The following is a 23,095-nucleotide window of genomic DNA, read 5'->3' as shown; positions in this document are numbered from 1 at the left end:
GTGCCTGAGCGCCTGGATCTCAGTGGAGCCTTGGCGGTCGGACCTTCAATGTGATCACGTGATAAGTTTACTGGTATGTTGGTGCCTTAGGCAGAGATTTATGTAGGACAATGCTGATAGAAAATTTTATCTTAGGCAGCTTCCGAGGTTAAGCTAGATGGTCAATTTCAATGCTTGTAGTGAAGAGAGATGTGTTTTGGATGGTATTTGTGAAATATGAGGACCATCATAAGTGCATCTCTAGACAAACCCGTCTATGCGGTTCCCCAAATTAGCAATGATTGTGTCAGCTATCTATAAAATATATCCACATATCCATACACCCTAACCCTAGCTTGAAATAATACATCTTTCTTTCCTTTTTTTGATTACATATATGTATGTAGGTAATATTAAAATAGATGGAGGGCGGTGAGTAATATACCATTGAAGGGGTGTTAGGCAAGGTTCAGGGTTTCCTTGGTCTCCAAGCCTTGACGTCAAAAGACAACATTGAAGGCATTGAAACACTGTGTATAGATTTTTAAACTGGAGTTGTGCAATGGTTGCCATTCGAAGGATTGTAATATTGACTGCAGGCCTCTTTGGTGGTCTAATGCTAGCGTCCCCTTCCCATTCAATGTCACATTCGCCGATAATCGCCTTGGAATATTCTCAGTATCAGGGAATCACACTGTCCAATGGTGTTGATCAATACCTCGGGATGAGATACGCAAAGGCACCACTAGGTGGCTTACGATTCCGAGGCCCCAGAGATCCAGAAGATACTGTAAGGGTTTCGGATGCATCATCGGTAAGACTGCTATCCACCCTGGCTGCAATGCACTGAACTGATTTGGATAGTTCGGACCCCTTTGCGTGGGAGTGGGAGAGTCGACAAATGATTTCTTCGCAGAGGACTGTTTATTTATCAATGTCTGGCGGCCAACGAATGCCAGTGCAGATTCCAACCTCCCTGTCTGGCTGTTCATTCAAGGGGGTGGATACGCCAACAATTCGAATGGCAACTATAACGGCAGCGAAGTCGTTCAGCAATCCGGTCACAACATTATCTTTGTCAACTTCAATTACCGCGTCGGTGTCCTTGGATTCCTTGCCAGTGAGCACGTGCGAAAAAATGGAGATCTCAATGCTGGACTACTCGATCAGCGGAAGGCACTCTATTGGGTTCAGAAACACATTCGCAACTTCGGAGGCAACCCAAACCATGTAGTCATCCACGGTGACTCTGCAGGTGCAGGCTCAGTGGCCTATCATCTCACCGCGTATGATCAGCGCAATACAACCCTTTTCATCGGCGCAGTGGCAGAGTCGCCATTCTGGCCTACTCAAAGAACAGTCGCACAGATGGAGTTCCAGTACGACCGATTCGTGAAGGATGTTAGCTGTCACAAGGAAAAGGACTCCTTGGCATGCTTGCGCTCTGTGGATATCAAAACGATCCAAAAGTACAATGTTGACAAGCCGTTCCCAGCGGGGAGTCCCACTCCAATCCCTCGTTGGTACTTTCTTCCTGTTGTGGACGGAGACTTGGTCCGGGACCACTTTTACAATTTGTTCAGTGAAGGAAAGTTTATTCATGTTCCCTTGTTAGTTGGGGATGAGACAAATGAGGGCACCGATTTTGCATACAATGCAAGCACCAAGTCCGAAGTGGCCCAGTTCATGAAGAACAATTATCCCGGACTCTCTCGTAACCAACTCGATGCCATCAACAAGGCATACGAGGATGTAGAGCCCCTCCCTAAACACGCGGCTTATTTTGCATCGGCTGCGGGGGCTTATGGAGATTCAACCTTCACTTGCCCAGGGAACTTCATGACTGCAGCGACGGCTGCATCGTTCTCGTCTCACCGCGTCTGGAATTATCGGTACAATGTCCGCGACCCCACAAAAATTGCAAATGGGATGGGCGTTTCTCATATATTGGATTTGCCTGCCATTTTTGGGATAGGAGGAACCAATGAGCCAACCTATTCATATGCCAGCTCTAACGCAAAGATCGTCCCCATCACCATGAACTACTACTTGAGCTTTATCAGAGTCTTAGACCCCAACATTTACCGGTACAAAGACGCTCCTGAATGGCAACCATGGGGCCCAGGGGCTGGGCAGCGACTCAGACTCCAGACAAATTCGACAGAGATGGAAGCTATTCCCAGCTTGGAGATTGAGCATTGCTCAATGTGGAAGAGTTTCGCAGCAGATATGCAGCAATGAATGATACGGTGCCCGAAGGATTCGTGCCACTTCTCATGCCAGCCTTGAGAGTCCCCTATCATATGAAAATCAGCATTGATACAAAGTAATACAAAGTCATTGCAGGCAGATATGTTACTATGCCCATTCTTTCGATTTCCATCGACATTTCCAGTTACCGACTTTCTTGCGAATTGTGAGAACAAACTCTTTTTCTCCTTTGTGGTCTACTGTGATTTTTAGGCATAATCCTGGAGGCTTCCAGGATCTGTGGAAGGTCTTTTCTTTATTTTCTTCACCTTTTATTGCTTATTGCACACGTTTTGATTTGCATGCCTTGAGGGTCTTTGTCCACCAAGAAATGGTCAGCCCAATGGAGATTCCCAGTGCCAAGTCAAGCAACTCGGGTTGTCTCAGCTCGTTAATCTAGTACTAGAGATAAAGAAACAATATTACAGCATATAAAACATGAGGAGTAGGAAACGATGAAATGGAGGATCAACCCCCATATTTCTGCATGATAGCTCTGAATGATGGGTCTTATAAGACCTGCGTTGCAGTCAGACGCTGCTCTGGAAAGTATTGAAACACTCTGTACTTCAGAGAGGCCACATGCTGTCGCTCGATTGGATCAGCATCGGGGCGACAGTATGCAATTATTGAGGCGACATCATGATTCCTAAGAGTTGACTTCTTTTGGTTTCGGCCCGACCTATTGCCGACCCCGCATTTCCTGGGTCACCCAATCAGATGAAGCCGATCGCCTTGGGCCTCCACCTGGGCAGCTCTGGAAGGCTCCTTCCGATCCACACCCATCCATGAGTGTATCGCTTCCAAGGTTCTCAGTGGTGAACCTAAAGAAATCAGCCCAATTCCTCCTTCCCAACGATTACGTCACTCGGATAATGAGTTATACGGCCTACTAGCATCTCACGACTTGGTCATGTGGGAGCCCCTCCCATTGCATCCATTTTGGCCCAATAGTTCAAATGAACCAAACCTTCCATCTCCGAGCCACAAGTCCACAAAGACAGTATGACCTAGTCGTTCATTCAAATCAACATGGAGACTCGGCTTCACGTCGATGGCGCCCACTGGGAGGAGTAGCGCTTTGTTCATTCCTAGTCAATATTACCATTTGCAACCTTCGCAATGAGAAGGTCCAGTATGTTCGCCGAGTGCGAGTCGGCCAGACGACCACACCACCAGAATTTTGCTCGGATGACAGGGATTATAGGTTATCCCGGGATTAAAGCCCCTTTGCCGTTCTGATTTGCACGCCGCGTGGAATTGGAGCTACAACATGATCAAGTGACCGAGAAAGCCCAGGATTCACCAGTTGGTCTTACTCCAGTGTCCTGATCCCGAAGTCAGTTGCATCAGATAAACCTCGGCCTCAGGCTCCCCAGGCCTCGACCATAGCTATTACTTTTTCTCATCCGCTCACACCTTCCGATATAATCCTTGATCCTTGCTAGGATTTGCCGGGAGCACTACATCGAGCAGGGAATCTCCGATAGGCATGTCGACTAAGATTCCAGATCATCGGAAGCTTTAAATAGAAAGGAGCTCGTTGTTGAGAATTTGCATTGAGAAAACCACCATCTCGAAATGAATGTCATCGCTAAGTTCCCTCGGGTGGATGGTTGAGTATTCTACCTGTGCCGTGTAAGATCTCTGCATGTATTTATAGTGCAATCATGCCCTTTCTTTGCATTCCGGCTGATTCCGCGAACACGGTCAGTCGACCAAAGTTCCAAGGTTGTCTAAGTGAGGGGTAATAAAGCCACCTGGGCACATACCTGGAGGTTTCGGGAATCCGGGGAAGCTCTTTTCTCCACCCTCTCCACGTTCTCCACCTTTCGTCATTCTTCACTCTTCCATGACATGTACATACTCACGCAATGAAGCCAGGCTCACTAGCTTATCTTCCTTCCCTCCCAGTTGAGCTGGTCGAGTTGATTGCAGACTTACTCGATGCAGATGGCTTATTAGCCCTACGTTTAGTCTGTCGTGGGCTTCAGAGGAAAACGTTTCATCACTTTGCGCAGCGGTTCTTTTCATCCATCAAGACCGACCTCTCTGGAGAAAGTCTGCGCCGTATCAACGCTCTGTCGCAGAATGTTGCATTACGTCCTTACGTCAACGGGTTGGCCTTCATGCTTCAAAATGGGGTCGGTCGCGGCTTGGTTTGGGACCGACATCCATGGGGTCCTATCTCCGCTCCTCTAGAGGTTGAAGCGATTCGGTCTCTGCGTGATAATCTGGTCCAGAACTTGACTAATTGTCGATCATTCTTTATTTTTTGTCGATATCCAGAGGGTCATCCGGATATGAGCCACGTCACTATCACGGACGCTGTCGCTGTGTTCTTTGCCCTTGTCGTCGATGCTCGTCTGCCAGTTTCCTCGTTCCATCTTATATATGCCAACAAATACTCGCGCACCTTGATCATGGACATGCGTCGTCTCCCCAAGCTTCTCTATCGCCAACCCGAGTTCAAGATTGTGTGGGCCAATCTACAGAAGCTATCGTTGGAACAATATCTCACGTTGGATAACTTCGGCTTCCTGCTTGAGCTCGTTCTTAGCGCTCCGAATCTTCAGACCCTCCTATTAAACGTCGGCTCCCACGACTTGGCATCTGAGTTCGTGCATGAATTAGCTGAGAGTGCCAGTTTTTCTCAACTACGCGAACTCGGCTTGTTCCGAACGTCTATGCGGGGTCCCGATCTCCATAAATTACTCGCCAATATCCGCCCAAACTTGATTTCACTTACATTATATCATGTTTCTCTAGCGCCAGGAAGTGACTGGGCTCCTTTTCTCGAGGAGTTAAGTCAGGGGTTTCTGGCTCTGCAAAGTATCTCGCTATATTGTCTGTGGGCCAGTACGCCTGTTAAAGATCTCTTAACCTTTCCCGACATTCCAAAGACAGCTTCATTATGCACTTCGAAGGGCCACCATCTCAACTTATTTTACTCCGAAGATCTCAAAGCTCCCACTATCCTTGGGATCGATTATTCTGGGTCGAGGATTTCACATGTGTTAAATTTATTACAGATAAAGACTGAAAGTACTTTAGGGAAGGTCGTTTCCATATGACGTTTGTACATTTTACATTGTGGCGCATGTTTTCTCTTTATTTTTTTTTCTACTCTTTTTCTTTTAGGAATACCTCAGGACTTTGACAAATATCTGCTTATAGGGTTCTGTGTTGACATATCTACATAATTTTTTCAAGTCTTATATAGTAAGACTTTCTTTCCGTATAAAACTGATAATCTCTCTCCTTCTAGACTCAGTAATAGAATATTTGAATAGTGCATTTTGCAGCCCTCGTTAATATCTACCCGTCGCACCCTATTAAAGGCAAAAGAGCGCTGCCGCTGTTACGTTGTCATTTCTAGGTTAAGGCTGATTTATCGAGGTGATATTAAAGTGTGTCAGCCTCGAACCAAGACTCCAACGATGGAAGAAGATAGGGCGTCTGGATTGGATGAAATGTGAAATTGCAGCGTTCTTTGCCCAACCGAATTTGGTCTGAGAGTCTGGGAAAAGTCAAGGAGCTGGCCAGTCCAAGCAGATCTATCCTGCTTTTCCCTTTGCGCCCCGGACGACCGGGCGATGTTATCGCTCTAAAGTACAGCTGTCTTCCCTTGGCTGTCTCTCTCTCCCTATCTCCTTTTTTTAAAGCAAGTAAATGGCATCTACAGGCTAAGTTCACATATTTGATGTGGCACAGTGGTGCGTTCGGCGTACTATAAGCCCTGAACAACAATAGGTATCATAACCATAGTATTCATCAACATAATATACTGGAATAGGAAACGAACTATCAATCCTGTCTAGCAGGGTCCTGGGTAGGCTTGTTAAGCAGGTACTCATCAATCTCTGTCATGATTTCAGGAGTCAACATCGGCAAAAGCTTCAGGCTTTGTACGTTGTCGACGATCTGCTCTGGTCTCGAAGCACCCGTGATCACCGATGCGACATTCTCGTTCTTCAGACACCATGCCAGTGCCAGCTGCGAGAGCTTGACGCCCAGCCTATCCGCTAATTCCTATTGAGGGTCAGTCACATTCTTGATCCGAGTGGTTTGATGATGGGTATACCTTAAGTCCGGTAATCTTGCGAATGTTCCTGGCCCATTCCTCGTTCTCCCAGTCATTCCGGACACTGCTCGCAAACTTGTCGTTGCTCTCGGCAAATCGTGAGCCTGCCGGGGGTGCTGCAATCGCATCGTTGTACTTGCCACTCAGCAGACCCATCTTCAACGGAGAGAAAGTGGTGAGACCAATCCCGCACCGCGAGTAAATCCGCTGGAACTGTCCCTCAACCCTCTCGCGATCCAACATATTATACAGAGGCTGCTCAACAATAGGCGCGATGAGACCCAGGGACTTGGCTATCCCGCAAGCTTCGGTGATCTCATCTGCAGACCATTCAGAAGTTCCCCAGTAGAATGCCCAGCCCTTTTCAATAACGTGGTTAAAGGCGCGGACGGTCTCTTCCATGGGTGTCAGACGATCCGGGCGATGGGCGTAAATGATATCAACGTATTCGAGCTGCAGTCGCTCCAGAGAAGCCTGAGCACCCTCAACAATGTGTTTCCGTGATAGTCCGTGGTTATTGACCAGGATTTCGCCATTTGCAAGACCCCAGTTTAGCTTAGTAGTGATGACTAGATCGCTGCGCTTCCAGCCGAACTTTTTAATGGCTTGTCCCATTACGACTTCAGATTGACCATCGGCATAACTGCAACTGTGAGCTTATGGGCTTTTAGTATATGTGCTCATCGCTTACCTTTCTGCTGTGTCGAAAAGATTGATACCGCAGTCATAAGCCTGCTTCATGCAGTCAAAAGCAGTCTCTAGAATGTCAAGTTAGTAATAAATTGCGCCCTTGGACTGAATGCCACTCGTACGGTTTTCCACATGGCCTCCGAACCTATACGATTTGCCCAGGTTAGAAATTTTCATCCATCTTTTTCGGGTGACATAGAAAGGCCTCTCACGTTAACCATCCTCCCAATCCTAGGGCAGATACATGCAGGCCGGAATTTCCCAGACGGCGATATTGCATGTCTTTGTTCTTGTTGGGCCACGCCATGGCTTGAGTGTCCAGTCAGTTGCTGGAAAGAAAGAAAGGGGGAGAAATCTATCACGAATTGTAGCTAGAGAAATTGAAATAGAGGGGGATCAAATTAATTTGTACTGCGACTTGCTGCCCAGGTGTTTACCTACTTCAGCACAAACTTGGTTGTGATCCACGATTGGCTGAATAAAATCCGGACTGGGGCCAATCATCATTTGGAGGGTGGAGACGGATCGGAGGCATTCTCGGGATCCAGACGATGTGGGTCTTGTCTCTATGGCGTGCCCTGTCAACAGTATAACGCAATTTATTATCAATCCCCCCTTTTAATGTTTCACTTGAATAACGGCTTTAGATTCGGCATGGTTTTGTGTACCTGAGGACGCATAATTTACCCCACGTATACCTTCAGCATGTCTGCCAGATCACCGGCGACCAAAACCGCCTGCGATGGCTGTAAGATTCGAAAGGTGAGGATCGCGATAGAATCAGCGCTCACTAGAATGTAGGATGTGGTGTTAATTGAAAAGTTGAAGATCCGATGCAAAGATGGCTATCCATGTCATGGTTGCCGGAATTCTCGCATCAAGTGTACATATCTTCGAGCCCAGCAGCCCCGCGGTCCGCAACGCCTGCGTTCCACAACCCAGTATCTGATCGATCAAGTCCAGCGCGGAGCCGCAGCTCAGTCTAGCCAGAATACGAGTCACTTCAGGGAGCTGCAGGGGGCGGACGTCCCAACTCAATTTCCAGCGGGCGGGCGATCCAGTGATCGCCAATCAGAGAGGTGCGTATTCAAATGTCAAACATTAACATGTTCCTTCCTTATTTTGGCCATTATTGAACAGTTTATCATTTACATGCCGAATCCCAACGGATGTCATTGCCTACCCCCTCTATATCTATCATGTGCGCATGTATCCCGTGTGGCCAATTGTTGATGCCAAAAATGTAATATCTATTCTCCAACAAGTCACCGGGGACGTCGACATTGAGACATATGCGTTGGCGACAGCTGTTGCAGCCGCAACAATTGCCCAACTGAGACTCGAGCAGACCTTCTCGCATGGTAAACCGATCACCGCCGATACATTCGCAGCTGAAAGCATGAGAGCCCGAAGGTTGGGTGAATACACGTCTGCAGTGAGTTTGAATAAGGTGCGAACGTCATTTTTTCTGCATATATACCATGAAAGCAAACATGCAGGTGGAAGCGAATCGCTACTTTTCCTGAGAGAGGCCATATCTCTCGCCCAGATGATGTGTTTGCATCGCGAAACAGCATATATTGGACTACCACAAGATGAGCAGCAGATTCGCCGACGAGTGTTGTGGCTGCTATTTATCACAGAGAGGTAAAGTTCTTCCCACTTTCTTGCCAAAGGATTCAGACTCTAATATTGAAATAGGGGTGTCTGCATTCTTCACAAATTTCCTGTTGTGCTTAAGACTAATATTTCAACACCCGAGCTGGATCTCGACGGCGAACCCCAAGTTTTACCTGCGTTTTTAAAGCTTCTAAATTTGTTCTGCCTCTTTGAACAGTCCAGGATGTTCGATTTCATAGAAGACGACAATTTTGGGATATGTTCAATCCCTGACGAGATGAGAAATCTGGACACGAGATCTTTTAAAATGTTGCATGATGGGCTACAAGATGGGTCAACTTTAATGGATCACATATCGGACGTACAGAAAGCAGACCTGTGCGTCACTAGGCATTGGATGCGCATGATCCTATGGAAAGTCTCAGCAAAACACCACCAATTCTTTCCTTCTCAATGCGCTGACTCTCCGTCGTTTCCCATCCTGGTTGCAAAAGAACTTCTGGACATCGTATCTAAGCTACCTCAAGCTGCAATTAAAGCCCATGGGCTTGGTATGGTACGTTCCTAGAAGGATGTTCTTAGATGTATATTACTGACGAGAGACGCAGGAGTTGAAGTTGTATGGGATTGCCAATTCACTGGCTGATGCGGTGATTAATATGGCCATGCTACCCAGGGCTTCGTTCTGGAATGACGATAGTCGCCCATGCAACATCTTGGCTCGACTTCACTCATTTTTATCCGCCTTCCATGGCGGTGAGAATAAGGAACTAGTTGATGTGTTGTATAAAAAAATGACCGAAGCGCAATATAAAGCCGATCTCGCAATGTCGTCTGCAGTACGCGCGGCGGTGAACAGTAGACATTTCATTGAAACACCTACATCCGAGAATCAACTAGTCCAGGAAGAACCTCCACTTCCAGGACCCGACCACATCATTACAATTCCAAGTTGGCGCGAAAGCGGGGAGCTGAATCCTGCAATCCACCCCACTGGCACGGATTGGTGGGTGCCTAGCAATCTTAATTCACTGGAAGAGCAAGCCGATTACCCGATTTGTCTAGACGATATGCTAGCCTGTGGGTTTGCGGAATCGTGTTTCTCTTCGGCAAATAATGGCTACCCTGCATTCGGTTACGATCCACAGTTTACCGGAGGTATGTAGATCCACTAGAATTGGATGATACGACGAGGAGCCACTCGGGGCACCATTCATTATCACCATCGATGGCCCCTCTTCCGTCGAGAATCTGATTGGAAGTTTTGTGACCCAGAGTAAGCCCCGCCAACTCCCGTCTGAAAGCTTTTTTCGCTAATGAGATGGCAGCCCAGAACTTTCCTAAAGGATTCGAAGTTGGACGTGTTTGATACCAGACTATGTCTTGCATTCGGTCTTGCATATTTGCGTTGCGCTCAAATGTATATATCCAACCTAAATATATGTGTACTTAATCCAAACATAAAACCGAATGACCTAGTATGAAAAGCGGAAATCTAGCCGTTTGTTGCCCTCCTTTTCTCTGGCAACTTGATCGGCTTGGTACAGCTCTTGCTCCTCGGGTGACATAGCATTCCACTTCTTCTCCTTTTGGCGGTTCAGATAGCGCAGAAGCTCACGCTGGAGGACGAAGACAACCAGCGCTAACACACATATCGAAATGAGAACTTTGTTTCCGGTGTGATAGTACGGAGAATCACTGCTGCGGTAGATTTCTGTACGTAGATTAGCAATAGATCGGGATGAAATAAAATCGGGGTAATAGATGCTCAAAAACTCACGGGACGAAATCACGGATCCAATCTGCACGATGACATTGTACGTTGCTGCGGTGAGGGCTCTCTTCTTGACATCAAACGTGTTCTCGGAAATCCATGCCGACACGATCGGGTGGAAATACGGATATCCCGAGATAAGGGTGGTAATCGTGAAGCGTGGCCAGTTGTACCCGCCGTTCGGCAGGGCGATCAACGCTGCCAGCAGAGGCAGAGACCACAGCTCGCCGAAGAGGCAGTGGAAGGTACGCTCTTTGAAAATCTCGCTGCTCTTACAGAGGGCAAGCATGAGGATGATCTGTAGTGCGGCCGAGGGGATCGAAAGCATGTTCGAATCAAAGGTTGAAAATCCAAGGCGTTTGAGGGTCAGGGAGAGGTAGGCCTGGACCGGGCCTTGCGGAATGTATGCAATGAGGCCGATCAAGTAGAGTCCCCACATCGACTTGTCGCTCCATGCGTCGAGGAGATCATGCAAAGTGGCGTGTTCTTGGATATTAGTGAGTCCCTTCGAGGGGTCGTCGCGGAGGAGACGCTGTTGGGAGTTAGACAATTCATGGGCCTTTAAGACGGGGAAAGACACGTACGTTAACCATGATCACCTCCTGGCGTTCCGTGTACCAGGGGGTGCGGATGAGAAAGCTTTTGGTGTTTGTTGAAGAGCTGGGCAGATAGAGCAAGGCCTGCAAAATGTCAGAATGCATATTTCCAGTGAGGTTATAGAGTTAAATCGTACCACAACACCGATCATGAAAGTGAGCAGCCCCTCGATCAGGAACAACCAGAACCAGCCGGTCTTTCCCTGAACTCCTCGCATTTGGAGAATTCCTGCTGCGAGAAGGGAAGATATAATGCGGGCAACCTATGGTAAAAGCAAATAATGATTAGTTCGAGTAGATTTGCAACTGCTACAGAAATGTAGAGATGGGAACATACATTGAGTGTCGACCAAAAGAATGCCAGGCGCACAGAGAGTTCGCGTGTTTTGTAGAAATAAGTCGCAAACAAGATCGTTCCCGGAATGAAACCACCTTCGAAGGCGCCGATCAGAGCGCGGGTGATGTAAAACGTAGCACGATTTGTGATCCAGGCTTGCGTCCATGACACCAAACTCCAACCGATCATCATGAGAGGCAAGATTCGATTGAACCCATAGCGCTTGATGAGGAGCTGCACCGGAATTTCTGTCGATAGGAATGCAAGCAACTGGATAGTCGTGCCCTTTAAAATGAAATATTAGTATGCGTCGTGCCACTTTGTTTTGAACCTTCTCACATTGTTGTAGTCGTTGGTTGTCATTCCCAAATCAACGAGGAAGTTGTCCGTGACGGCATTCGATAGATTTCCACGGTCTAGTTGGAGACCAAAAAACTGGTTCTACTTAGCATTGATCTTCATAAACCGGAGAAAAGGAAACATACCATAAGACAAATGAACGACAACAGCATCAAGTCCGTCTTGAATACAACGCTTCTCTCCTCTTTGGCGGTCCAAGTAGCGGACGGGTCAAATCGATGGTATCCTTCATAGGACTCATGGGGAGCAGTAACACTGGCAAGGCTGCCCTGTATGATGTCTGTTGGGGCTTTGGGGTTGTTGTTTTCCTCGTCGCTAGATTTGGTTTTGCCTATGGGGCCATGACCAATCTCGGCCATGATTGTTCTTGCAGGACTTGTAGATTTTATACACTTGGGGAGACCCTATGAACGCAAAAAAGTAGAATTTGAATAGCAACGGTGAAAAAATTATATAGCATGGGGATTTCTATGGTTATATAGTCATGGGTTATCTAGTCCTTGTAGCCAGTGTTGGATGATTGTCAGAAACACGCGCATTTTTTTTTATATGCCTAGTCCTGCTAACCGTGAATACTTCAAATCTAGAAGGGATTGCAGAAGATAGAGTGTAAAGCACATCATCGACTAGGCAAATCTGGGACAAATAATAACGGTTATTTCCAGCGAACGGCGGTTTCTATTCCTTAGCGTCAATCCCGAACTAAAAGATTCCAAGGTTGTTCCTGATATTTTCTATATTTCTCCCCTGAGCCACGAATCAGTTATAATACTCATACTGTTCAGCTTCCTACGATCGAATCTCCAAAACTCCAATGAATTTTCCCAGGCGCTATATCAACATTAAAAAAATACTGTTGTGGTTAGTCTTAAAATATTTCATCACATTGGCATATTAGCACGCCATAGTCACAGCTCCGAAATTGTCGCCGACACCCCACCGAAAATAGCGCCGTTTAACTTTTGCCTAGCGTGGTACATCTGAGGTATGAAATGCCTCGGCTTTAAAGCTTCATGGAAGTCGCTATTTTGTCATCTCGAATTTATCCGATCGTTGAATTAAAAAGGGGTAAAATGCCAGCTATCGCCGCCAACGCCAACGCCATGTCTACATTTAAGGGAGGCAACGAGGAGGCACAACCTCGCATCTCGCAACCCCTTGAATATTCAGGCAGTTTGGACTCATATTCCCATAATGACCTAACGCCTGTTATTGGCACAGAATACAAAGGACTGCAAATCGCAGATATTCTGAAATTGGAGCAATGTGACCAGTTTATTAAAGACCTTGCCGTGACCAGTATGTTAAATTTCCATGTTCTTGTAGCATGTTTCTAACAATTAAACAGTATCGAGACGAGGTGTGGTCTTCCTGCGTGACCAAGATTTGACGCCACAGCAGATGCAGGCATTCGGGGAGAAATTGAGTGTGATAGCAGGATGCGTGAGTTCCTTTCACGGCTAAGCCATGCTCTTTTCCTAGGGATTGCTAGACTGACTTGATGATAGCCAGAATCTTCGGGCTTACACGTTCATCCCTTGACGGAAAGTGGAAGCGAGCTTGGCGACCAAATCAGTGTTATTAGCAGCGAGAAGCAGAAGAAGGGTGGCGGTCTCACCCATCAACTCAGCGATACAAGCCGATTTGCTTCAGTGGGATGGCATTCCGATATTAGCTTTGAGCGTGTGCCATCTGACTACGCGATGCTCAAGATCCACACTCTCCCAGAGACGGGAGGAGATACATTATGGGCATCGGGGTACGAAGTGTACGACCGTCTCTCGCCAGAGATGGCAAGATTCTTAGAGGGCTTGACAGCCACACACGATGCGACATTCTTCCACGACGAGGCACGACGGCTGGGAAATCCCTTGCGAAAGGGAATCCGTGGCTCGCCTCTCAACCAGGGCGAAGAGCTCAGGGCAACACATCCTGTCATCAGAACTAACCGTATGTGGCTCTGCATCCCTCTTCTAATTTAGATTACTAACACTTCCCAATAGCGGTGACTGGCTGGAAATCCGTTTATGTGAACAAAGGATTCACTAAGCGAATTCAAGGCGTGACCAAAGAAGAATCGGATCTATTGCTGGAGTATTTGTTCAATGTAAGTTGAGAAACCTTGCTCTATGACCTCACTACCTAGGTATTCAGGATGGCTGACAGAAAGTAGTTGGTGACTCAAAACCACGACGCCCAGGTTCGTTTCAGGTGGAGTCGGAATGATTTGGCGATCTGGGACAACCGTTCTACATGGCACTGCGCCACATACGACTATGCAGAGGCTCGAGCTGGTGACCGGGTATGCAGTCTGGGAGAAGCACCTTATTTGGACCCTCAGTCGAAGTCTAGGAGATCTGATCTGGGGAAGGCTTGAGAGGGCATTGGGAGACAAGGAATATACATGTATTAATGAGAACGAAGACAGCAAATCTGCTCAACGGCAAATGCCCTGGTTTTACACGAATGAAAATGCGTCATTGAATCCACGAATGCCACATATTCGAGGATAGCTTCAGCCATAGTAAAATAATCCCCTTTATAATACATGTATAAATAATTGACATATAACTAACTAGTTATTTAAACCTGAGAAAGCCGGGGAGGTGATTCTTTCTTTACACTGCGATTACCACTGTATTTAATGAACATTGTTTTCAATATTTGCAAGGTTTTATATAGCAAGTAAGCTACAACCTTCTTCATTTGCAAGCAAGACGTTGACTCTTAATACAAATTCACATCCTAAGCCCTGACAGTCACTTTCTCCACATTTCTTCCTGTGATTTCGATCAGAGTATTCTTGATATCTCCTTCAAATGCAACAGTCAACCGCAGTTGTTCTTTCGGCCAAAGAGTTACATAGTTGTCAGACCAATAAAGCGGTGCAATCTCCGCGTTTTCGGAGGTATTTATAGCATTCAGACGAATGAAAACTGCAGGTCCTACAGATTGGTTTTCGAGCACGACCTCGGCATGAGTCAAACCATCGTCTGTTGGCGACTCCACGCTGTGCAGTGAAGCCTTCAAAGTAGCCGGTTTCAGTGTCTCCAGCTTGGTGTATTTGGTAAACTTCGTAACTGGTGTGGTGTACCAGTTAGACTTTGGCCAGTTCAAGACATCGGTGGTAGGAGAGAGCCAGTAAACATTGCGGCTAAGGACAGCTTGAGATTTTGAATCGCTGAGCGTAAGACGAAGGAAGCCGATATCTTTGACTTTCTTAATTCCGGCAAGCGAAGCTACCACCTTTGAGGAATGGGGCGTTGTATTGCTCTCCACTGTGGCCCCGGATATTTCTTTGCCATCTGCATCAATGAAGTCTACCATGATTTGCCGGTTTCCGCTCTTGTCAAGCGAGTGGTTAATGAGCCAAATTTCATGGCTCTCATAATCATAAGCCACATGTTCCGTGCGTGCTCCAACCTTGGTGCCGAAGTAGGCTGCCATAGGGCTGAGATAGTAATCAAACAACTGCCAATGCAGGTTTGGCCAGGCACTATTTAACATCCAATAAATAGCTCCTGTGGCAGGTCGAGTGGCATTTTGCTTTGCTCCGTAAGCTTCAAACTGGACTCGGGTGGCCTCATAATCTGCCATCTGACTTTTGATGATGTAGTCTTCCAGGCTAGTAGGCTTTCCGTATCGGGCAAAGAGAGCCTTGTTGTAGAGCTTCCGGTCGTAGAACTGCGAATCATAGCGGGACATATGATATTGGTCTGCATTTGGTTCTTTCCAGAGAGTTTCCAGCTCGTCATCAGTCATGAACTTTTTCAGGCTGCCCATCTCGGGGGTTCCAACTCCGGCGCCCAATTCAGATCCAAAGCCAAATGCTGCTCCTTCTTTGTCATTGTACCAGTAATTCGGGGGTACCCAGTCGTATGGGCCGTCCATCTTCATTCCAGATGGTCCAAGGGCTTCGGGGTAGCCACGCTTGCTGGCTGATGCAATGATTGGGTTGGGCCAATCCATAACTTTTAGGGCATCTAGATAGGTCTCGGCGGCCTGCTCATTTGGCCAGAAATCTGAGCCCACCAAAAATCCAAGCATTGAAGCATGGCTTTGCATCATCTCTGCCTCGTGCAACATTGCTGCTTTCGCAACCGGGTAGTCTGCTTTTCCCCATTTGACACCGTCGGCCTCGTCATTGTACTATGTTTTCTTTTTGTCAGTGGTCTGGCGTCTCAGGTAGAGGGTTGAAAAGACTTACCGACCATCCCTCCCATTTATCACAGCATTCCCATCCCGCCAGGACCATCATCCCCATTTTATCTGCGAGGTCATAAAGTTCGGGGTGCTCCTGTTTTCCCTCCAAGCGCACAGTATTGAGCCCCATGTCCAGCATGTAGGCGAAAATCTTCTGTACCCGGTCAATATCGAATCGCAAAAAGATATCCGGCCCATATCCAGCTCCGATGACCTGGAAAGGCTCGCCATTGACATAGAATTCGGTATCATTGTGGTTGTTCAACTTCGATGACACATGGCGAATTCCGAATTGTTGAGGGATTGAACTATCTGACACCAACTTCTCGGGTTTCTGGATGATGGCGCTAGCCTGTACTGTGTATAAAGGCTGTTCACCCCAAATGGCAGGCCACCAAATATCAGGGTCCTCGATTGGCACACTTATAGACACCGTCTTTTTTTCGTTCGACCTTAGATCAAATGTCTCGCTAATCTGCACAGTTGCGGAGCCATCTGGCCCTTTGATAGTGCCTTTAATCGTCACCTGATGGCCAATTGATTCGTGGTTGGTCAAATCAGTTCGAAGGGTGACCTTCACCGGCTCAGAGGTAGAGTGAGTAAAATCGGTGAGGACGCGGAATGGCGACATCGAGACCGCACCAGTCTGAGAAACCTCCACATTTCGCCAAACGCCGGTGCCATTATCGGCTGGGTATGGATTCCAGTCCACAAACCCCTGGGCAAAATCACGAAGGTAGTTCGTTGGGTACGCGCGAATGAGTAGACAATTGGCTCCATCCTCAACATGCTCGGTCATGTTGTACTGGTGGCCGCCATAGGTGCCTTGCTGTTGGTCACTTGATGCAATGAGCACTCCGTTCAGATAGACGTCTGCCTTGGATGTGATACCGTGTGTCTTTAGGGTAAAATATTGTCCCGTGGATGGGTTCAATGTAAACTCTTCTCGGTAAAGCCATGGTGCATCGAACATGGAGGGATCAGCGGCGGATTCCATGTTGTCCGAGTAGAACAAGTCTGTCTCGTTGTATACCCCATTTTCAATAAGGCCAGCCATGACAGTGCCACGAGCACCAACCCGATACCATGATGAGACATCTTTCCCTGGTGCGGAGAGTACATCCATCCCACCTGATACTTTGGTCGACGATTGGAGGTACCATCCTGGGATAGTAGCAATATCACCAGCAGAGGCGACAAGGGGTTTGGAGTCGGTAGCCGCTACACAAGCACCGGCACTGATGGCCAGTGTTATGCACAGTTTGCTCATATTCTTGAGCATGATCATTTCGTCTGCTCTGGTCCTTCAGAGGCCAACAGTGATGCTGAGCTCGTATTGGAAGAATGCATGCGACTGCTTGTTCATTTAAAATATGAAAACCCACGAAGTGGCGTTGAGAGCAAAGTAACACTGCATCACGCGATGGAAGGTTTATACGACCGTAGGATTATAGGTTGTTTTGTTTGTTTGGATTATGTTCTCCGACGACTTTCTGGGCTAGGACTAGTTGATACGGGCATTTCGGCAAACATGCAATATTTCCCGGTTCTGCGTAGGATCACCAGGGGTACTTCCTAACAGAGTTTCTGAGAAACTTCAGCGTCCGAGTTGTGAGAGTGACCGGGGTTCACTTCTGTTCCGATGAGAGAGAACAACCTGACCATATTCCTATTCGGGCCATACCTATTTATCAGACTCTTCTATTTCTTAGTCCTCTTGAGGTTACTTTGAGGGCATTGCATCCTGCCGTGCAGATCTCTTGGTTATATCGAATCCAAGGTCTGAAATAAAAAGGGATCTTGTTCCTAGAATATCCGCGCCCCCTAGCAATGTGGAAATGATTTCGCGATGGTTTATGCCTGGTGAATCAGGCCAAGATTTTAGGCCTCAGAGTGTTGAGGCATCAAGGAGGCACCAGGGCACCAAGTAATTCAGGCAGTAAGGCATCAAGGCTCCGATCACTTGTCACATCTAGCAAATACTCTTCCAAGGTACTTATTGTAGTCCTCGGAAGTCTCACATGATTCTACTCCTTTTAAAAAATTTGACTGCCTATTTACTGGCTCAGAAAATCTTTCTTACAACATACATAGCCTCCCTTAGGGGCTCCCCTGCGGTATGCCTATTTTTCGGGAACTCGTAGGTTCTAACCCCTACGTTGTATGACAACTCCTTTAACATGGGTTGCGTTTTTTTTTTTTTTTTTACAACAAGGACATGGTACTCTTCTAGATAAGAGAAAAGTAACAATGTAATTGTACTCTTCTAATTCACGCGTGCAAGGACAGGCGACAGGGCGTGGGCCCCTACCGGACAGGGGTACAGGTTACAACACCGGAATGCGTCAATTGTTGCATCGCGTTCGTTTGCGGCCCTACACTGCCCTGTCTACACCCCTTATCCACTGTCTCCTCTAATCAATCATACGCCCCGGTGATTCGTCAGCTTCCCTCGGTTCCAAGGTTGATCAAATTGATCTGTTTGACAGCTGCTCTGGAATGTCACGGCGATCCCTTATCGTGGAGCACCAACATGGAAACCATGGAAATGAAAGGCTGCGCGTTGCAATCTTGTCATCTTCTCATCCAACCTTGGGTAGAACTCCATTGTAATTGTGGGTTTCACGCTTGATGCAGTCAAAAATGGCAAGTACTTTGGTGCAATTCCCCCTCCAGGAGGTGCAAATGGTCCGGGGAACCACGCCTTGTTACCATGCCAGTGCTCCTACGCGGTTGGAATGTGGTTGTCCAATCCACACACACACACACATATACATCCCCCTCTAACTTCTATGTTGGGGAGTCTTATGTTGGCTCGGTGGCTTTTCTTCATCTCTCTATATCCTCATCTCGCCAACGATTGAGGGCCAGCTATACCATTCAACCTTACGAATTCTTAAGCCTCATAGTTGTGTTGATAGGCAATTGACTCCGATACTTTCAACAACTCCACTGGTTTTTGGGGACGTGTCGCTGCCCACCTCCGAGAGCGTCCTTAGAAGATTCAAGCTTAGCTATTCTTCTTTGAACTAAGCTTGAAGGAATTTACTGTTGCACTTTCATCTCAGGTCAATCGGTACATCAGCTGTCATGCGCGTTTTCAATTATGCATCACAACCTTCATGGATGGGTTTGCTGGCCACAGCTCTTCTGAGTACTTCAACTGTGCAAGCGATAGAGCTGGACCTTGAGGATGGAGGTAGGTATTCTTCTCTCATCTGTCTATGGTCAACGACTAATTCAAAATCAAAAGCTTCTATTAAGAAAGCAGCCAAACTGGTCGCCAGCAACATGATGAGCTACTACACTGGTATGAATCCTGGTGACAACCCAGGTAATTTGCCGGATCCATACTACTGGTGGGAGGCGGGTGCCATGTTCAACACCCTTATCGATTACTGGTTCTACACAGGCGATGATACTTGGAACAACATCACGACTCAAGGCTTGCTCTGGCAGGCTGGAGAGAACAAAGCATTCATGCCAGCCAACCAGAGCAAAACCGAAGGAAATGACGACCAAGTCTTTTGGGCCTTCGCTGCTATGACTGCAGCAGAGCGAAACTTCCCAAACCCTCCAGAAGGCCAACCCCAATGGCTTGAAATGGCCCAGGCCGTCTTCAATACTCAAGCTCCCCGGTGGGATACTTCTTCGTGTGGTGGTGGCCTGCGCTGGCAGATTTTCACGTGGAACAATGGCTACAATTATAAAAACACCATCTCCACTGGCGGATTCTTCAATCTTGCTTCTCGCCTGGCAAAGTACACCAAGAATCAAACGTACCACGATTGGGCTGAGAAGGCCTGGGACTGGACTGCCGAAGTTGGATTCATGACCCCCGAGTATCGCTTCTTCGATGGAGCTAGTGACCTCACTGAGTGCAAGCCCATCAACCAGATTGAATGGACTTACAATGCTGGAGTATTCTTGCTTGGGGCAGCTAATATGTATAACTTGGTGAGTGCACTCCATCTTTTGATGTCTTCCGAGGCTTCGAAACATAATCTAACACTAAACAGACCGAAGAACCCAAATGGAAGGAGCGCACCGAGAAGATCATTAATTCATCAAGTGTTTTCTTTTCGCACGACCCACCCAACGTTATGTACGAGCGAGCCTGTGAGAGCGTCAATACTTGCATGGTCGACCAGCGTTCTTTCAAAGGATATCTTTCCCGCTGGATGGCTCAAACTGCTCAGATGGCCCCTTTCGCATACGACACAATCATGACACGGCTAAAAGCCTCTGCACAGGCAGCTGCCAAGACTTGTACCGGTGGTATCAACAAGAATGTGTGTGGTCTCAAGTGGACAGAGCAAAAGTGGGATAAGACAAAAGACTTTGGTCAGCAGATGGCAGCCCTTGAAGTCATTCAAGCGAATCTGATCACACACGTCGCAGCCCCGGTCACCAAAGACGATGGTGGGACGAGTAAAGGCAATCCGAATGCTGGTACTAAGCCCGAAAAGAAAATCCCGCCCGGTCTCGACTACGAGATAACTTCAGGCGACAGGGCTGGTGCAGGCATTTTGACCGTGCTATTCATGATTGGCCTCGGCGGTTCCACTGGATGGCTCATTTGGGAGTGAACTTGATTTCTTTCCTTCGGTGTTTTTCTTCTTTACTTATTTTCTTTTTCTTTTCTTTTCTTTTTTTTTTTTTTTTTTTTCTTCTCCTTTTTTCTGGCCCTCTGTCGCCTTTGCGACTCTCTTATTCTCTTATATTAATTTCTAGACGTGATTAGTGACTTTTTTGTGAATAATCTTTTGGAATATGACATATCATTCTCGCTCTAAAATGTCTTGCTTTATCTCTCCGGATTCCCGCGATTCCTTGATCCTGCTCGCCCGATGCAAAGCGGGAATGCCGGCGGTTAGGATGCATATGCATGCCCGCATACAGATGTACCTACTCCTCAGTCAAGCCAAGCCATTTACGATGAGGCCAGCAAAAAGAGGGGTTGCATACGTTGCAATCACAGTGTATTCTGTATTTCCCCGGCTTGTTGCTATCACGGTGTATTTTCTATTTCCCGAGCTTCCTGCCGGGGAGTGATTTCGACTTTCTCTTCTGAATTCTTTTATATAGTGTGCACGAACGACTCTTCGGACAAAACATTGCATTCTTGAGCTTTCGCAATACAGATCATCACAACATGGGCTCCATCATGGATTATTCTCAAGTCGAGATTCCCACACACTGTAAAGCGGGGGTGGTGGTCAACGAAGGCCCCAATTTCCATGTCGAGGTACAGATGGTTCCTGTGCCACAACCAGGTAGGCCCCCAATCTTCATTGGGTTGACAAATATTCCAGTGCACACAATTTGGCGTCCACTAATGCTCTTATATAGGCCCCGACGATGTTTTAATCAAGCTCAACTACACTGGACTTTGCTCGTCCGACATCCATATGATGCAAGGAGACATAGGTCTCCCGTTCATGTCAGCGTTTGGTGTGCGATCGCCGGGACATGAAGGTGCGGGTGTAGTGGTCAAAGTTGGAGCCAACGTCAAGACTTTCAAGTTAGGCGATAGAGCCGGAATCAAACCGATGATGGATACATGCGGGTCCTGTGCACTTTGCTGGGATGACAAGGAGACGTACTGCAAGGGCGCAATTCTCACTGGTCTACAGACGGCAGGTAAGGCTAACTTGAAAAATCATTTCCAATGGTCCGGATTGCGGCTTATTATATCAGGTACTTACCAGCAATACTTGGTATCACCGGCACGATATACATCGCCAATTCCAGATGGGGTCCCCGATGAAATTGCTGGCCCAATTATGTGTAGTGCCAGCACTATGTACCGATCTCTGATTGAGTCTAACCTTCGATCCGGGGCTTGGGTTGTTTTCCCCGGCGGTGGTGGTGGTGTGGGAATTCAAGGTGTACAGCTGGCTAAAGGCATGGGAATGCGTCCGATTGTGGTAGACACGGGAGCATCCAAACAGAAATTGGCGCTGGAGATGGGTGCAGAGGCTTTTGTGGATTTCAAAGAAGTTGCCGATCCCGCCAAAGCTGTGATGGAAATTGCGGACGGCGTTGGGGCTCATGGGGTGTTTGTGACAGCCCCTGCTGCTTATAGAACAGCAGTTTCATTTATCGGAGACCGGATTGGAGGCATTGTGATGTGCATCGGTCTTCCTCCTTCAGGGTCGATGACGATAGGAGCCGACCCCTGTCAGTATATCTTCAAAAATCTTACCATCAAGGGCACCCTGGTTGGTAGCCGGAGTGATACTGCCATGGCATTGGATTTCGCACGGCGAGGGGCTCTAAGGCAAATTTGTGAAGTCTACCCGATAAATCGCATGCCCGAGGCTGTGGAACAACTACGGAAGGGGGAGGTGGCCGGACGGATTGTGATCAATTTCAACTGGGAGGAGTAGACGGGTGGAAATATATATCCGTGCGGATTTTCTTCCATTGAACTGCTCTGCAAATCATATGCTGTTTCATTCATCCACCATTATTTAGGGAACTTGGTTTCATTTTAAACTACTCCATACAAACAACACACTTCAATTAACCATAGAATAGTCCCAAAAAAAAGATATACAAACAGAAAATGTTCACACTCGGAATTGGTAAGTAAAAGCAAAAGCGCAAAAAAATTGGACTCGCAGGGAATCGAACCCCGGACCACTCCCATGCTAAGGGAGTATTATACCACTAAACCACAAGCCCAGTTCGATGGATGATGCAGCCTATTAATGCTACATAAGTCTAAAACAAGTGTCCAGCGCATTTTAGCAACATATTCGAGGTCGATATTCCAGTAATCTTTCAAAGGACTATATCTATAATAAATAATGTTAAATTTTTGAGAGTTGTGACTGTGCCTGAACGCTTAAATGGGATAATGGCGGGCCGCTCCGGATATTCCGAACCCGGGATACGACTAGAGTAGTAAAATACATAGACGCGTTGATATGACGTGACAGTTAATTGTAGCGAAAGTATTGTCAATCTCTTCGGAACAAGGTTTCTGTTCAGGATATGTTTCCGGTTCGACTTTCTTTCCCCAACTTTACTAGATGGGGATCGGCACGCGCACAATGCGGAGAAGCCGGGGAATACCCCAAGTAGTAGATGTAATAAGCCATTGCAAGTCCTCACCGGCTTTGTATGCCGATCAGCACCATTAAAGGCTAGATACGTGACGCTGTGGCACTGAACGCATTCCAATTGACTTAATT

The 23,095-nt window shown here is 47.2% G+C and overlaps 9 protein-coding genes across 9 annotated transcripts; 6 read left to right on the top strand and 3 right to left on the bottom strand.

Moving 5' to 3' along the window:
• Positions 1 to 619: 619 nt before the first annotated feature.
• Positions 620 to 2,220, top strand: N7487_005365 (putative carboxylesterase; the record flags this gene model as incomplete). Its single annotated transcript, XM_056873112.1, has 2 exons — positions 620 to 793; positions 844 to 2,220. The coding sequence occupies 2 exons, from the start codon at positions 620 to 622 to the stop codon at positions 2,218 to 2,220; spliced, it is 1,551 nt and encodes a 516-aa protein (XP_056730832.1).
• Positions 2,221 to 4,103: 1,883 nt separating this feature from the next.
• N7487_005364 (uncharacterized protein) lies at positions 4,104 to 5,011 on the top strand (the record flags this gene model as incomplete). The annotated part of the gene is made up of 2 exons (XM_056873111.1): positions 4,104 to 4,912; positions 4,999 to 5,011. 2 exons carry the CDS (start codon positions 4,104 to 4,106, stop codon positions 5,009 to 5,011), a joined length of 822 nt encoding a protein of 273 aa, XP_056730831.1.
• A 1,025-nt stretch (positions 5,012 to 6,036) lies between these two features.
• N7487_005363 (uncharacterized protein) lies at positions 6,037 to 7,310 on the bottom strand (the record flags this gene model as incomplete). Its single annotated transcript, XM_056873110.1, has 5 exons — positions 6,037 to 6,261; positions 6,314 to 6,956; positions 7,005 to 7,071; positions 7,126 to 7,148; positions 7,216 to 7,310. The coding sequence occupies 5 exons, from the start codon at positions 7,308 to 7,310 to the stop codon at positions 6,037 to 6,039; spliced, it is 1,053 nt and encodes a 350-aa protein (XP_056730830.1).
• A 900-nt stretch (positions 7,311 to 8,210) lies between these two features.
• On the top strand, positions 8,211 to 9,789 carry N7487_005362 (fungal specific transcription factor domain-containing protein; the record flags this gene model as incomplete). Its single annotated transcript, XM_056873109.1, has 3 exons — positions 8,211 to 8,650; positions 8,705 to 9,179; positions 9,232 to 9,789. 3 exons carry the CDS (start codon positions 8,211 to 8,213, stop codon positions 9,787 to 9,789), a joined length of 1,473 nt encoding a protein of 490 aa, XP_056730829.1.
• A 309-nt stretch (positions 9,790 to 10,098) lies between these two features.
• Positions 10,099 to 12,049, bottom strand: N7487_005361 (putative MFS transporter; the record flags this gene model as incomplete). The annotated part of the gene is made up of 7 exons (XM_056873108.1): positions 10,099 to 10,337; positions 10,404 to 10,929; positions 10,982 to 11,077; positions 11,131 to 11,256; positions 11,331 to 11,615; positions 11,670 to 11,765; positions 11,816 to 12,049. 7 exons carry the CDS (start codon positions 12,047 to 12,049, stop codon positions 10,099 to 10,101), a joined length of 1,602 nt encoding a protein of 533 aa, XP_056730828.1.
• Positions 12,050 to 12,763: 714 nt separating this feature from the next.
• N7487_005360 (TauD/TfdA dioxygenase family protein) lies at positions 12,764 to 14,067 on the top strand (the record flags this gene model as incomplete). The annotated part of the gene is made up of 5 exons (XM_056873107.1): positions 12,764 to 12,989; positions 13,039 to 13,133; positions 13,199 to 13,640; positions 13,694 to 13,797; positions 13,864 to 14,067. The coding sequence occupies 5 exons, from the start codon at positions 12,764 to 12,766 to the stop codon at positions 14,065 to 14,067; spliced, it is 1,071 nt and encodes a 356-aa protein (XP_056730827.1).
• Positions 14,068 to 14,435: 368 nt separating this feature from the next.
• On the bottom strand, positions 14,436 to 17,181 carry N7487_005359 (putative glycosyl hydrolase; the record flags this gene model as incomplete). Its single annotated transcript, XM_056873106.1, has 2 exons — positions 14,436 to 15,839; positions 15,898 to 17,181. 2 exons carry the CDS (start codon positions 17,179 to 17,181, stop codon positions 14,436 to 14,438), a joined length of 2,688 nt encoding a protein of 895 aa, XP_056730826.1.
• A 1,802-nt stretch (positions 17,182 to 18,983) lies between these two features.
• Positions 18,984 to 20,482, top strand: N7487_005358 (glycoside hydrolase family 76 protein; the record flags this gene model as incomplete). Its single annotated transcript, XM_056873105.1, has 3 exons — positions 18,984 to 19,092; positions 19,147 to 19,850; positions 19,913 to 20,482. 3 exons carry the CDS (start codon positions 18,984 to 18,986, stop codon positions 20,480 to 20,482), a joined length of 1,383 nt encoding a protein of 460 aa, XP_056730825.1.
• Positions 20,483 to 21,048: 566 nt separating this feature from the next.
• N7487_005357 (zinc-dependent alcohol dehydrogenase) lies at positions 21,049 to 22,285 on the top strand (the record flags this gene model as incomplete). The annotated part of the gene is made up of 3 exons (XM_056873104.1): positions 21,049 to 21,169; positions 21,246 to 21,536; positions 21,594 to 22,285. 3 exons carry the CDS (start codon positions 21,049 to 21,051, stop codon positions 22,283 to 22,285), a joined length of 1,104 nt encoding a protein of 367 aa, XP_056730824.1.
• Between the last annotated feature and the right edge of the window lie 810 nt (positions 22,286 to 23,095).

Source organism: Penicillium crustosum, assembly GCF_028827405.1.
Source record: "Penicillium crustosum strain IBT 35664 chromosome Unknown utg000002l_segment0_segment0, whole genome shotgun sequence".
In the NCBI taxonomy this organism is placed as follows: Eukaryota; Fungi; Ascomycota; class Eurotiomycetes; order Eurotiales; family Aspergillaceae; genus Penicillium; species Penicillium crustosum.
This window is presented reverse-complemented; position numbering and strand designations above follow the sequence as displayed.